Here is a 15,549-nt window from a genome sequence, read left to right as displayed (position 1 = left end):
AAAGACAGAACTGGATTCTTGGAGGAAGAAGGCAGAGTCAGAGGAACGCCATAGAGCCACCAGAGACAGAAGCTTGGAATTTTACCCAGTAAGCCTCTGCTAAGTGGTGATACACAGGTTACTAGAAGTGGTTTAAGTTAGTGTAAGAGTTAGCCAATAAGAAGCTAGAGCTAATGCACCAAGCAGTGTTTTAAACAACATAGTTTCAGTGTGATTAATTCTGGTGTAAGCCAGTTGGGACCTGCTCCTACAGCCATGCAAAAAACTCAAGCCCAAAGGGATAAAACTATCCATACTGAATCCCATAGAGGTGAATGTGGGAAGTACACTTGAACGCATTGACACAGGAGACCACTTCCTAAATGTAACCCCAGCAGCACAGACACTAAGAGAAAAAAAATTAATAAATGGGACCTCCTGAGTCTGAGAAACTTCTCTAAAGCAAAGGACACTGTCAACAAGACAAAACGGCAGCCTACAAAATGGGAAAAGATTGTCACAAACTCCACATAGAACAGAAGGCTGGCCTCAAACATACACAAAGAACTCAATAAATTGGTCATCAAAAGAACAAATAATCCCATTTAAAAATGGAATAAAGACCTAAACAGAGAACTTTCAACAGAGGAATTTAAAATGGCTGAGAGACACTTAGGAAGTGCTCAACATACTTAGTCTTAAGAGAAATGCAAATTAAAATGACTCTGAGATTCCGAGATTCCATCTTCCACCTGTAACAATGGCCAAAATAATAATAATAAAAAAACAACCACTAATGACAACTTATGCTGGAGAGGATGTTGGGTAATGGGAACATTCCTCCATTGTTGGTGTTAATTTAAACTGCTACAGCCTCTTTTGATATCAGTATGGTTATTTCTCAGAAAATTAGGAAACAAATTACCTCAAGACTCAACAATAGCATTTTTGGGTATATACTCAAAGAATGCTTAATCAAACAACAAAAATATGTGCTCAGCTATGTTCATAGTGCATTTTTGTCATAGCCAAAACCTGTAAACAGCCTAAATGCCCTTTGACGAAAGAATGGGTAAAGAATATGTGGTTCATTTACACAGTGGAGTATTACACAGCAGAACCAAATACTGATTTGGCATCTTTTTATTAATGAGACCTGTTTTTATTCCCAGTGGACAGCTAGTAGCATTTATTTTTTATTACTTATACAGTTAAGTTTTGGTGATTATCTCTTGTAGTTATGTACCATAGCCTTTGAATTCCATGTGCTGGAAGAATAAAGTAGTCAATATAGAAGACTTAAAGGTAGCACAGGATATATCAGTATCCGTATAGGAAAACCTTCTTTAGTTTTATCATCTTATCTTCTAAGAATGTGATTGTTTTGACTCATATTTCTCAGGCCACAGTTTTAAATTCATTTAACTGCACAGTGTTATGCTTAGATTCAGAATGTATTTTAAAAGGCAGCATTGATTAGACGAATCACATACAACATGTGCATATGGATATTGACATTTAACCACCAGTATAGTTGTGGAGTCAAAACAATTGCTTTAATGCTCTCACAAGGATAGTTCTTTCTTTCTGACGGGAACACTCAATTCGTCATCCCAACAGAACCCGACCTTTAGCCTAATCTTATTAGTTTAGGGATATGAGATAATGTGCCATTCACCAGGGCCAACGAGCAAATACTGGACAGATGCAGGTTGTTGTGGCATAGAACCATTGGTTGATTCCATGAAACTCCCTCTAACTAACTGTATAAAAAGCTTTGTCAGTTAAGTTCCTTCACAGCAATATCTTAATTTGAGCTTCTACCGAAGAGCAAAAGCAGGTACCACCATGGTAAAGTTTCTGCTGCTGGCTTTGGCATTTGGTCTGGCTCACGCTTATGCTGAGGTAAATTCATTTGGTCTGTGAACAGGTTTGATGTTCTTCAACAGCATATTTCTGTGGATGTGATGTTTCATTCAGTTTGTCCGTGCAAGTCCATATTCATGAAATAACCTTTCTGGCTTTCACACATGTGCACTTTTTAAATAAGAGTTTTCTAGGATGAAACAATTGAAAGAAGGATACAACGGGTTGAATTTCAGAGCTTAAGAGGCCAGCACATGAGTAGTTCCAAAAAGTCACTGGTACCAAATGCTATGTAAATTAAGTCATCGTATTACCCTGTGTTATTATTCTACATCCCTAGAAACATAATTTTTAACTAACAAACAAAATATTTTTTTATTTTATATTTCTTGTTAGCTTATGTACTTCTAAAGATTCAGATAAGAGACGCGAGTACCAACTCACATTCCCAGGGACTTGGTTGTTTTTTCAGCTTGAAGGAATGTGGGTTACCACTGCCATCGCTGCTGACAATGTTGACAAGATAGAGGAAGAAGGACCTCTGAGACTCTATGTTCGTGAAATTACTTGTAGTGAAGCATGTAATCAAATGGGAGTCACATTTTATGTCAAGTAAGCAAATTGTCAACTATGTAAACTGAGTAGAATATTTCCATTTCTCAGCATTTATGTTGTCAAACTTCCAGGGGAATGTTCTGTTTCTGGTCATGAAATTTAAGGCCTCATCTTTGGCAATGTGATTATTTTATTCTGACATGGGTTAGCTCCGGGTATTACATGGATGTTTGATACTGTCTTCAATTCCCTGAGTGTTTCCTTAGAAATCCTTTTGGTTGGAGGACTGTGGTTGAATTTTGTGCTCTAATATTAGATGCAAGAGACTCTAAGAATCTCATTTATAGTAAGTTGAAGGGTAAGTGTGAACACTTGGTTCATACTCATATATGTTATATTATTTAGTCAATGACATCATAAAAAGTCTTTCACAAACAAGTTAGACAAATCTAATTTGCAAACCCCTTTCTTTGATGCTCTACTTTCAAAAACACTTTTTGCCATTTAGATGATTATGTTCATTGAAAGGTTGCATAACAGCATAAGAATTTACAAAGCTTAAACCATTTCTTTCTTCTAGCTATGAATGTAAGTTTTAGGTTATCAATTAAATCACTTAAAACACATGCATATGAAACTATGTACATGTTGTCATTGGATTAGAACATGAGAATTAAGATATTGAAAACCATACTCAGTGAATAGTGAAATTTGAATAAGGAAGACATCAGAGCATTCATAGCACTTGGTAAAATTGCCACAAATCAAGAAAGTCATGTGTATGATTACAAACAGGATGCTATTTTCAAAACAAGAATTAAGAGAAGTGAGGTAAGCATAGGTACTTCTGTTACAGCTCTGTACACTGTTCATAGATTTTATTATATCATCAAGTTCATTATAATACTTAAAGATATTTAATATGAATTAAAGGTTATAAAGTATAAACCAGGGATCCTCTGTTTGATTTTTAGTGCGAATGGCCAATGTTCAGAGACCAAAGTCATTGGGTATAGGCAAGAAGATGGCAAATACAGAACCCAGTGTAAGTATGGGATCTGGGAGCTTCCTCTACGAACAGAAGCATTTTGAGTGAGCACATTCATGCTGACACTTAAGGTACTCATAGGTACATGAACCTAGAACAATATTAGTTACTTGGAAATTCATCAGTTCTTCCAACCAACTAAGATAGCCTACAAAGTCAGAGTACAATGTAGATTGTCATCTGAAGTTTACATGGAGAAGAACACTGAACCTGAAGATGTAAGTAATGATGCTAACAAAATGTCTCCAAATAGTTTCCTGCATGAAAATTTATTTCTATATAATATTCAGTGTCTTTTCTTTTGTTAAATTTGTTATTATTAGGCTATATATTTTTCTCTGCTCCCCTCCCTTCCTAGCCCAACCCCTTCTACCCTCTCCTATGTTGCCCATGCTCCCATTTTACTCAGATCTTGTCTTTTTTTACATCCCATGTAGATTGTATCCATGCCAGTCTCTCTTAGGGTCCTCTTTGTTGTCTAGGTTCTCTGGGATTGTGAATTGTAGGGTAGTTTTTCTTTGCCTTATGTCTAAAAAGCACTTATGAGTGAGTACACATGATATTTGTTTTTCTGGGTCTGGGTTACCTCACTCAATATAATATTTCTAGATGCATTTATTTGCCTGCAAATTTCAAGATGTCATTTTCCCTGCTATGTAGTACTCCATTGTATAAATGTACTATATTTTTCTTATCCATTCTTCTGAAAAGGGCTAATTACGTTGTTTCTAGGTTCTGGCTATGACAAATAATGCTGCTTTCATACAATATCTCTGTTTGTCATCGGACAGGCCTGATACTCACTGATAGGTCTCAGTGGCCTCAAACATCATTGAAAACTTCTTGCCTCAGGCTGACAAGCACTCATATTACAGGCCTGAACTGTCATTCTGGATTCAGGGAAACTTTAAATTAATGGTCCTATTTTAAAGTTTCCTATTCTCTTACTTTGTAGCGATCATAAAATTTAGATCATTAAATGATAAACTTCAATTTTGAAAGGCAGTTAGGGAAAAACTGTTTAAAAAATTCAGACAGATTCCTTCAATTTTGTAAACATTGTTGAAATAACAGTAAAAATATTGAACTGAATTATGCATAGGATGATCTTTGGTTAGATCTTGAATGAAGGGAGGGCACATTCTTCTGCCAGGTTATTGTTTTCTTAAGTTTACATGACCATTATAAAGTAGTCAAGTAATAGAAATTTACTAGATAATAAATTCCTTTTATTTTTCCATGAACCACTTTTATAACTTAATAAATGTCTTTAAGAGAAAATACTACACACACACACACACACACACACAGAGAGAGAGAGAGAGAGAGAGAGAGAGAGAGAGAGAGAGAGAGAGAGAGAGAGAGAGGATGATGATGAGAGAGAGACAAAGAATGCAAACAGAAAAACTCTCACAAACAGAGAGAACACACACAATATGAATGTCTGGTAAACTTAAAATGTTGATTCTTACATTTTTTCTATCCATAATCTAACAAGAATAAAACTTTTGTGCAGATTTCTAATTAGTATGTTCTTTTTAGCATATATATCAATTCTCCCACCAAGTATTACCATGGTATGACACCAAAATTTTACAGTTCAGAAAACTGACAAGTGTCCTTTTGGATCTGGTTGAAAGGGGAAGGATTACCCAACAGAGTGATCCCACAGGTCTTGACACAGGAATTCAGAAAAAAGGAAATGTGTACGAACCTTGGATTCACTATCAGGTTTAAAGAGTGGAAATGATTGGTTCTCATATTATGATTGGATATGCAAAATGAATGACTACAAGAATACCTTTGCCAACATGTGTTATATGATAGTGAATCAGAGATGATTGCTAGAGTCAGGATCAATATTAATGTTTAGTCAACAGGTGATGCCAAACAAAGTAAAAAAATGAGTGGCACTGAGTTTGAAATATTTCTGTTATTACAGTTGAAGGTGACAACAGATATGAACCTGTGCATGTAACACCAGAGAACATAGTCTTTACCAGTAAGAATGTGGATAGAGCTGGCCAGACAACTAACCTGATTTTTCTTGTTGGTAAGAATGGTAGTGGGTTTTCTAATGCAGTAAGAGAAGTAGCACCCTGAAAATCGAGATTAAGTCAGATTCACACTCCAAACAGCATTGTGGTGTTTCCAAACTCCTCTCCACTAAATGACAATATGCTTGTTGTGTGGACGAACTTTTACCTTATTTTGTAATTTGAGTTGCATGGTCATTGAAGAGTATTGGTGATGTTGAATGTTATTGGAAGTGTTTATGTTCATGTTTCCTTACTAGAAAAAAAAGACTAAATAGTATTTGTCTAAAATTTAAAACATTTTGAGTGTCATTTGATCAAGTGTGTACTAAAGAAATCATGAACTCTAGAGTATAGACTCAGGAGAAATGTGAAGGTGCCATTGATAAGCATCCATGATTCTTTAGTGTTATATTTTTGAAAATACATAGGCTTGAGACGTGAGAATTCCCTAAAGAAGCTGCTTAATTTTTGCATACATCATGAAATACTGAAAATGGAATTTGAGGAAAATTATCACTGTCTGTATTGATCTACCTAGGATAGATATTTTGAATCAGTTGAGACTTTCTATTGCATGTGATGCAGGGATACTAAAGAAGCAATATAATTTCTCCATATTTCTTGAACATGTCCTTGACATTGTGTTTAATAAACTGTAGGAAAACGTAAACCTTTGACTCCTGAACAATATGAAAAACTTGAAGAATTTGCTAAGAAACAAAACATTCCAAAAGAAAACATTAGAGAAGTTCTGGCTACAGGTAACCCCAATGAATATTATTTTGGCCACAGAATTTCTCTCTCTCTCTCTCTCTCTCTCTCTCTCTCTCTCTCTCTCTCTCTCTCTCTCTCTCTCTCTCTCTCTCATAAATTCATGTATGAATATATACATATACATAATGTGTATATATATACATAACGAATCTAACTCTATCTATCTATCTATCTATCTATCTATCTATCTATCTATCTATCTATCTATCTATCATCTGCCTATGTATCTACTCAGTAAGATCCCTGATTCAGATTATATGGATTCGCATGCAATCTTTCTGTTGCTATTTCCAGAAATAATCCTTGGGGATCTGTTATTATATTCCTATGAAAACGTTTCTGTCAATCCTTACCCCATTCATATTCTTTTGCAGATATTTGTCCTCAATAATGACTTTCTGGAGGTGAGTAGAAACAGAGGCCATGATTTGTGCTTATTACATAAAAATTAGATATAAGTATGTCACCAAGGAAAATGTGAACTGAAAATTAGCAAAATCAAGACTGGGTATCATATGTCTTTTAAAAGAGAAAATATTACAGAGATAGAAATGAAGGATAAAATATCTTTATTTATAAAAATATGAAGAATTTTATCTAATTCACAAGTGCTAATATGTTTATATTGAAGAATACTTCATCAAGAGAGTCTGCCTTGCTATTTGTAAAAATCTTATATTACTTATGATTGTGGGGTATTATTTGTCACAGATATGGTAAAATGATGTTGATATTTTCAGTAAATTCCTTAAAACCACTCAATATAAATTTTCATGTAAGGGCACAAAATATCATTATTTTCTGTTGACAGTGCTTCTATAGTTTACAAAGTACAAGGTATTGGTGATTTCTAGGATAGCAACTGTTTGTGTACCATCATTTATGTATACTCATTATATTGTTATATTTATTTTTGCATCCATGAACTCTCAAAGATGAAATCATTCCTGAATGTTCAATCATGTTTTAATTTTTGCTTTCATGTCTATCTGCACAGATGACAGGAGGAATAGAATGATACATCATATCCTCTTGACCATGGAATCAATGTCATATATAAATCACCATTTCTTTTAAATGAATTGTCTTTTCTCCTGTGAAGTCAGAGCAACATATACCAAATTCCTGACTTGTATTTCCTTTCCCTTCTTATGATTTATAAGGTCTTCATATTTCTTAATGATTAAATAAAGTGTTTCAAGAAGCAATAAAGATGTTGTGAAAAGGATATCATTCAAAAAGCACATAAATATTCACTAAACTAATAAAATAACCACTCTGGTGTAACAAATGATATCAGTATTACTAAATCAGGACTGCTGAGAAGTCAAGAAAAATGGCACTGGGTTTTGATCCTACTACACGTAATGGCTTTGTGGGAGCTCATGCTGTTTGGATGCTCACCTTACTAGACCTGGAAGGAGGTGGGAGGTCCTTGGACATCCTACAGGGCAGGGAATACTGACTGCTCTTGGAGCTGATGAGGGAGGGGGACTTGTTTGGGGGAGGTGAGGGAATGGGAGGCAGTGGCAGGGAGGAGGCAGAAATCGTTAATAAATAAATAAAAAGAAATGTGATAATTACTGGAGATCCATGATTAAGAACACTGAAGAAATAAATTTTATATTATGCTTCATGCTTACTTTCAGCTTAAAATTATGATTTGCGGTTGAACAGTCCTAACACTCTATAAGATTTCACAGAAAAAACTCTTTGGGTCTGCCTCCATGTTACACATTATTTAAAAGAGAGGATGAAATATGTTTTCAAAAGTCTATCTGAGGAGATTATCTTTGTTAAATGACTTCAGTAAGCAAATGAATCAGGATATGCTTTAATAGTGTACAAATGACTCAGTTACATTTGAAGAATAATTTCTTAAGAATGATATTCCATAGATACCATGCCCTACATATATGCATGTCCTGGTTACAATTCTCTCTTTGTATTGAAACAATTATTTAGGATGTAGTTAGTTATCAAATTAGAAAAGGCAGAGGAAATCTTCTTTTAGGGCTTGGAACAAGGAAAAACAAAATATATTAGAAAATGTTGTTACATACAGTTTAATGAAGTCTTAAGATATAAAGAAAGCAAAGTGCATTCAATACTCATAAACAAGAGATATGATTAAGAAACAATGACATTTTTTCTGTGAAAAATCCTGTTATTTAAACTTTCATTGTGTGCCTGGCAAAACAACGTTACTTTAGAGAAATTAGAGAAAATAATTGACCAATGTCTTCTGCAAATTTGGCATATTCAGTGTACTTTTACATCACATCACCTTCGTTCTCCTACTAATTAGTGCTATTCCTGTGTCCTCTTCTTGCAATTTCTCCAACTTCTTCATGAATATACAAATTCATTTCAATATATGCGTGAATATGTGTGTGTATTAAGAAAGAAGAGGTTGACATAGAAATTTATACCCAATTGTGTCCATTTAAAGTTTCTAATATGCATTTGTACCCAGTGCTGTCCTTTATGCTTCAATTACTTATTACCTATAAGTCTCATTTTAGAGGTAAAGGAAATATGGCTACATCTTGTCCTATCAGAAGTGGCTTTCTAAGCTGCCAAGACTTCAAATGGCATAGAAGTTCTAAAGCTCACCATGGGTAAAGCTTGCGCAATCTGAGAGGTAACTCAGAGGTGATTAGTTGAACTTACACCTTGAGCTGTAGAATGTAAATCATCCTTGATTCCATAAACATATTACTCTATCATTGTTCTTTTCATCAACTATTGTAATTTCTATGTATATTCTGAATGGTAATTTCTTAGTCACAACTACTAGAGATGATTTAAATACTGATCATATTTAGTAGTACCCTCATGGTGACCAGGAATAAACTTCCTTCATCAAATTGTAGAATGCATTGTTCCTGCAGATATGTTCTTTTTTTTTTTATTTATTTTGTAGCTTTTTTTTCTTTTCTTTTATTGATAAAAGGAGGATAAAGAAAAGAAAAAAAAACAAATTTCCACCTCCTCCCACCAGCCTCCCATTTCCCTCCCCCTCCTCCCACTCTTCTCCCCCTCCTCCCACACTTCTCCCACTCCTCCCACCCCTCTCCCCTTCCCCCTACTCCTCTCCCCCTCCCTTTCCAGTCCAAAGAGCTGTCAGGGTTCCCTGCCCTGTGGTAAGTCCTAGGTCCTCCCCCCTCCATCCATATCTAGGAAGGTGAACATCCAGACTGGCTAGGCTCCCACCAAGCCAGCACATTGCGTAGGATCAAAACCGCATGCCAATGTCCTTGGCGTCTCGTCAGCCCTCATTGTTCGCCATGTTCCGAGAGTCCAGTTTTATCCCATGCTTTTTCTGGTAAAAGTCCAGCTGGCCTTGGTGAGCTCCCAGTAGATCATCTCCACTGTCTCAGTGGGTGGGTGCACTCCTCGTGGTCCCGACATCTTTGCTCATGTTCTCATTCTTTCTGCTCCTCATTGGGACCTTGGGAGCTCAGTCCAGTGCTCCAGTGTGGGTCTTTGTCTCTATCTCCATCCATCGCCAGATGCGAGTTCTAGGATGATATGCAATATATTCGTCCGTATTGCTCTAGGGTAGGGTCATTTCAGGTTCCCTATCCTCAGCTGCCCAGGGAACTAACTGGGGACCTCAGCTTGGGCACCTGGGAGCCCCTCTAGAGTCAAGTCTCCTGCCCACCCTAAAGTGGGTCCCTTAACTAAGAATTGTGGTTTTGTGCTCCCCTATCCAACCTTCCTTTATACCGATCCTCCTCTTACCCCAAGTCCCCCCTCCTTCCCTTCTACCTTTTCTCTCCCCATCTCCCCTAACCCTCATCCCACCCCACCCCAAGATCCCACTTATCTCCCCGGCAATTTTGTCTACTTCCCTTGTCCAAGAGGATAACTATATGTTTTTCCTTGGGTTCACCTTCTTACTTAGCTTCTTTAGATTCGCCTATAGTAGACTCCGTGAGCCCTATTTATGGCTAGAAACCAATTATGAGTGAGTACATCCCATGTTCATCTTTTTGGGTCTGGGATACCTCACTCAGGATAGTGCTTTCTATTTCCATCCATTTGCATGCAAAATTCGAGAAGTCATTGTTTTTTACCGCAGCGTAGTACTCTAGTGTGTATATATTCCATATTTTCTTCATCCATTCTTCCATTGAAGGGCATCTAGGTTGTTTCCAGGTTCTGGCTATTACAAATAATACTGCTATGAACATAGTTGAACAAATGCTTTTGACCTGTGATAGAACATCTCTTGGATAAATTCCCAAGAGTGGTATTGCTGGGTCCAAGGGTAGGTTGATCCCGAATTTCCTGGGAAACCGAAACACTGACTTCCATAGTGGTTGCACAAGATTGCATTCCCACCAGCAATGGATGAGGGTACCCCTTCCTCCACAGCCTCTCCAGCAAAGGCTATCCTTGGTGTTTTTGACTTTAGCCATTCTGACAGGTGTAAGATGATATCTCAAAGTTGTTTTGATTTGCATTTCCCTGATGGCTAAGGAGGTTGAGCATGACCTTAAGTGTCTTTTGGCCATTTGAACTTCTTCTGTTGAGAATTCTCTGTTCAGTTCAGCGCCCCATTTTTTAATTGGGTTAATTAGCATTTTAAAGTCTCGTTTCTTGAGTTCTCTATATATTTTGGAGATCAGACCTTTGTCTGTTGCGGGGTTGGTGAAGATCTTCTCCCAGTCAGTAGGTTGCCTTTGTGTCTTAGTGACAGTGTCCTCTGCTTTACAGAAGCTTCTCAGTTTAGTAGGTCCCATTTATTCAATGTTGCCCTTAATGTCTGTGCTTCTGGGATTATACCTAAGAAGCGATCGCCTGTGCCCATCTGTTGTAGGGTACTGCTCACTTTCTCTTCTGTCAGATTCAGTGTTTTCGGGCTGATATTGAGGTCTTTAATCCATTTGGACTTGAGTTTTGTGCACGGTGATAGATATGGGTCTATTTTCATTCTTCTACAGGTTGACATCCAGTTGTGCCAGCATCATTTGTTGAAGATGCTTTCTTTCTTCCATTGTATACTTTTAGCTCCTTTATCGAAAATGAGGTGTTCATAGGTTTGTGGGATAAAGTCCGGGTCTTCTATACGATTCCATTGGTCGACTTCTCTGTTTTTATGCCAGTACCACCCTGTTTTCATTACTGTAGCTCTGTAATAGAGTTTGAAGTCAGGGATGGTAATGCCTCCAGAAGATCCTTTATTGTATAGGATTGTTTTGGCTATCCTGGGTTTTTTGTTTTTCCATATAAAGTTGATTATTGTCCTCTCCAGATCTGTGAAGAATTTTGATGGGATCTTGATGGGGATTGCATTGAATCTATAAATTGCCTTTGGTAGAATTGCCATTTTTACTATGTTGATCCTCCCAATCCAAGAGCAAGGGATGTCCATCCATTTTTTGGTATCCTCTTCAATTTCTTTCTTCAACGCCTTAAAGTTCTTGTCAAATAGATCTTTCACTTCCTTGGTTAGATTTACCCCAAGATATTTTATGCTGTTTGTGGCTATCGTGAATGGAGAAGCTTCTCTGATTTCCCTCTCTGCTTCCATATCCTTTGAGTATAGGAGGGCGACTGATTTTTTGGAGTTGATCTTGTATCCTGCCACATTACTAAAGCTGTTTATCAGCTGTAAAAGTTCTTTGGTGGAATTTTGGGGGTCGCTTATGTACACTATCATATCATCTGCGAATAACGAAAGTTTAACTTCTTCCTTTCCAATTCGAATCCCCTTGATCCCATTATGCTGTCTTATTGCTATTGCTAGAACTTCCAGCACTATATTGAAGAGGTATGGCGAAAGTGGGCAGCCTTGTCGTGTTCCTGAGTTAAGCGGGATGGCTTTGAGTTTCTCTCTGTTTAATTTGATGTTAGCTGTCGGCTTGCTGTATATAGCTTTTATTATATTTAGATATGACCCTTGTATCCCTAATCTCTCCAAGACTTTTAACATAAATGGATGTTGAATTTTGTCAAATGCTTTTTCAGCATCTAATGAAATGATCATATGGTTTTTTTCTTTCAGTTTATTTATATGATGGATTACATTGATAGATTTTCGTATGTTGAACCAGCCCTGCATCTCAGGAATGAAACCTACTTGATCATAATGGATAATTTTTTGGATGTGTTCTTGGATTCGGTTTGCCAGTATTTTGTTGAGGATTTTTGCGTCAATATTCATGAGTGAGATCGGCCTGTAATTCTCTTTCCTGGTTGTGTCCTTGTGTGGTTTTGGTATCAGAGTAACTTTAGCTTCATAAAAGGAATTTGGTAATGACCCCTCTGTTTCTATATTGTGGAATACATTGAGGAGTATAGGTATTAGGTCTTCTTTGAAGTTCTGGTAGAATTCCGCATTGAAACCATCTGGTCCTGGGCTTTTTTTGGTAGGGAGGTTTTTGATAACAACTTCTAGTTCTTCGCGACTGACAGGTCTGTTTAGATTGTTCACCTGGTCCTGATTTAATTTTGGTAAATCGTATTTATCTAAAAAAGCGTCCATTTCTTTTACATTTTCCAGTTTAGTGGCATACAAGCTTTTGTAGTAAGATCTAATGACTCTCTGAATTTCCTCTGTGTTTGTGGTTATGTCCCCCTTTTCATTTCTGATCTTATTAATTTGCAAATTTTCTCTCTGCCATTTGACTAGTTTGGATAGGGGTTTGTCAATCTTGTTTATTTTCTCCAGGAACCAGCTTCTTGATTCATTGATTCTTTGGATTGTTTTCTGTGTTTCTATTTTGTTGATTTCAGCCCTCAGTTTGATTATTTCCAGTCTCCTACTCCTCCTAGGTGAGTCTGCAGATATGTTCTTATAACAGCCTGAAGCCTCCCAAAGGTGTCAGTTTTACAAGTTTACATTGCAGGAATCCTCATCTTTTTATCTTCTCAACAAAATTAATACCAAGAAAACATACGACTCCATATCAAAACATGTATTATAAAACTAAAACTCATGTTCTCAGAGAGTGAAGCATAAATGTCTGAGACACACTTCAAACTGTTCAATGTCTTTAGCCAACAGGGAAATAAAATTGAATCTCCTTAGAGATATTGTCTATGATGCAGGGAAAGGGCTGTACTTGGTTCTGGTTGGTGGGAGTGAAAAATGATTCAGCCGTGATCAAAATCAGCAGGGGAAATGGCTGCCCTTGGCCCTGGGTGGTGGAAGTGAAAACTGATTCTGCTGTGATCAACATCAGTGGGTATGATCCTAACATCTGTCTTACCAAAAGTCCTTCAAAGAAGAATTACAACAAAACTCTGTTGACATATTTTACATTCATACACATGCACACACACACACACACTCACATATACCATTTTGTGGAACATTTACATGGTTTGCATGAGTGTGAGGTCCTATGTTCTGGGGATTCCCATATATTGTGGCTTAACCTTCACATAACCAAAGAAAGCTCGAGGAACCTAATTTTGGCCACAAGACATCATTTATTGAAGGAAGTTGGATTAAATTGTCATAAAGCTATTATCTTTGTCATTGTTCTGATATGGCAATGGTTTATGACTAAATAGTTGTCCTTAGCATTCCAAGATAGGAGACAATCCTATTGTTCATGTTACCCCAGACAGCTTATTTAATTTAATAGAAAACCAACCCTACCTGTATATTCTTGGTCAGTATCTTTCTGTAATATGAAATATAGGAACAAAAGAAGAGCATGATTGTATACAACAGTTCCTTTTCCTTCATTTTTAGACAAAATGCTACTTGCAAGCAAAGCTTTGAAATACCTAATTAGCTGCTCTGAAGCTCCTCTTGCCAAGAATAGCATTTGAAGTATAGACTCTGCTTGACACACATACCACCCAAATAGGAAAGAATATACCTTCTTCTCTGCAGCTCATGGAACCATCTTGAAAGTTGACCACATACTCGGTAACAAAGCAAACTTCCACAGTTACAAAAAAAAAATATTAGTAACCACCTGTGTCTTATCGGATCACCATGGATTAAAGTTGGAATTCGACAACAATGCTACCCCCAGAAAGTCTACAAACTCATGGAAACTGAACAATCAACTACTGAACCACACCTGCATCAAGAAAGAAATAAAGAAAGAAATTAAAGTCTTTCTTGAATTCAATGAACATAAAGACTCAACATACTCAAACTTATGGGACACAATGAGAGCAGTGCCAAGAGGAAAGTTCATAGCACTAAGTGCACACTTAAAGAAAACAGAGAAAGCATACATTGGAGACTTAACAGCCCACCTGAAAGCTCTAGAAAAAAAGAAGCAGACTCACCTAGGAAGATTAGAACACTGGAAATAATCAAACTCGGGGCTGAAATCAACAAAATAGAAACACAGAAACAATCCAAAGAATCAATGAAGTAAAAAGTTGGTTCTTGGAGAAAATCAACAAGATCAACAAACCACTATCCAAAGTAATTAAACGACAGAGAGAGAACACGCAAATAAATAAGATCAGAAATGAAAAGGGGGGCATAAACACAGACACAGAGGAAATTCAGAGAATCATTAAATCTTACTACAAAAGCCTGTATGCCGCACGGCGCCAGCCGGGGATGGGGAGCTCGGGGGTTCCTTGGCCTCCTGTACTTCTTGGGCTCTCTGCAGGACCTCTATTCCCTGGGTACTGCCTCTTTCTTCCTGGCCCACCCAGCTTCCATCCAGAGCCCTCCCCACTTCGGCCCCAACACCCTCTCTCGGCGCGTGGCATTGGGCGCTGTGTCCCAGTCCTCGGGGCGCCCAGGCGGGCTGCAGTTCCTTTGTTTCTGTGGCCTGCCTGCACCAAGCCGGGTAGGTGCTTTGTTTGCGAGCTGCCCAACCAGCACGGAGGCCTGATCTCTCGGCCCCAGGAGAACCAGCGTTGGGACGAGCCAGGGTTGGGCATGGAGACCTGATCCCTTGGTGCCAGGAGAGCCAACATGGGGGAGGCCGCGTTGGGTAGGCAAGGAGACCTGATCTGGTAAAAGAAGATCCATAAGGGAGCATTTGGAAGAAGAGATGGGCAGACGCCAAGGCAAGAATTCGCCCAACAAACTGAAAAGCAACATCAAGCCACCAGAAACCAGCGACCTCACAACGGAAGACATGAACACCTTAATCAAGAAGGAGAAAAGATTGACTTCATGAAAGTGATTGACGCCCTTAAACAGCATGTAAAAAACGCCCTTATAGAAATGGATGAGAAATATAACAGAAAGTTTGAAGAATTAAATAAATCAGTGAATGATACCCTAGGAAAGCAAGGAAAAACAATCAAGCAGATAATGGAAACAGTTCACGATTTGAAAAATGAAAT

General features: G+C 37.6%; 1 protein-coding gene across 1 annotated transcript in view; it reads left to right on the top strand.

Annotated features, from left to right (window-relative positions):
- The first annotated feature begins 1,827 nt into the window (after positions 1 to 1,827).
- LOC142840488 (odorant-binding protein-like) overlaps positions 1,828 to 15,549 on the top strand; it is a 129,054-nt gene continuing 115,332 nt past the window's right edge. Inside the window, exons 1-5 of the mRNA XM_075956982.1 lie at positions 1,828 to 1,878; positions 2,318 to 2,457; positions 3,375 to 3,445; positions 5,391 to 5,501; positions 6,147 to 6,248. Of these exons, the coding sequence (XP_075813097.1) occupies positions 1,828 to 1,878; positions 2,318 to 2,457; positions 3,375 to 3,445; positions 5,391 to 5,501; positions 6,147 to 6,248 (475 nt within the window). The remainder of the gene's footprint in view (positions 1,879 to 2,317; positions 2,458 to 3,374; positions 3,446 to 5,390; positions 5,502 to 6,146; positions 6,249 to 15,549) is intronic.

This window comes from Microtus pennsylvanicus, chromosome X, assembly GCF_037038515.1.
Source record: "Microtus pennsylvanicus isolate mMicPen1 chromosome X, mMicPen1.hap1, whole genome shotgun sequence".
In the NCBI taxonomy this organism is placed as follows: Eukaryota; Metazoa; Chordata; class Mammalia; order Rodentia; family Cricetidae; genus Microtus; species Microtus pennsylvanicus.
This window is presented reverse-complemented; position numbering and strand designations above follow the sequence as displayed.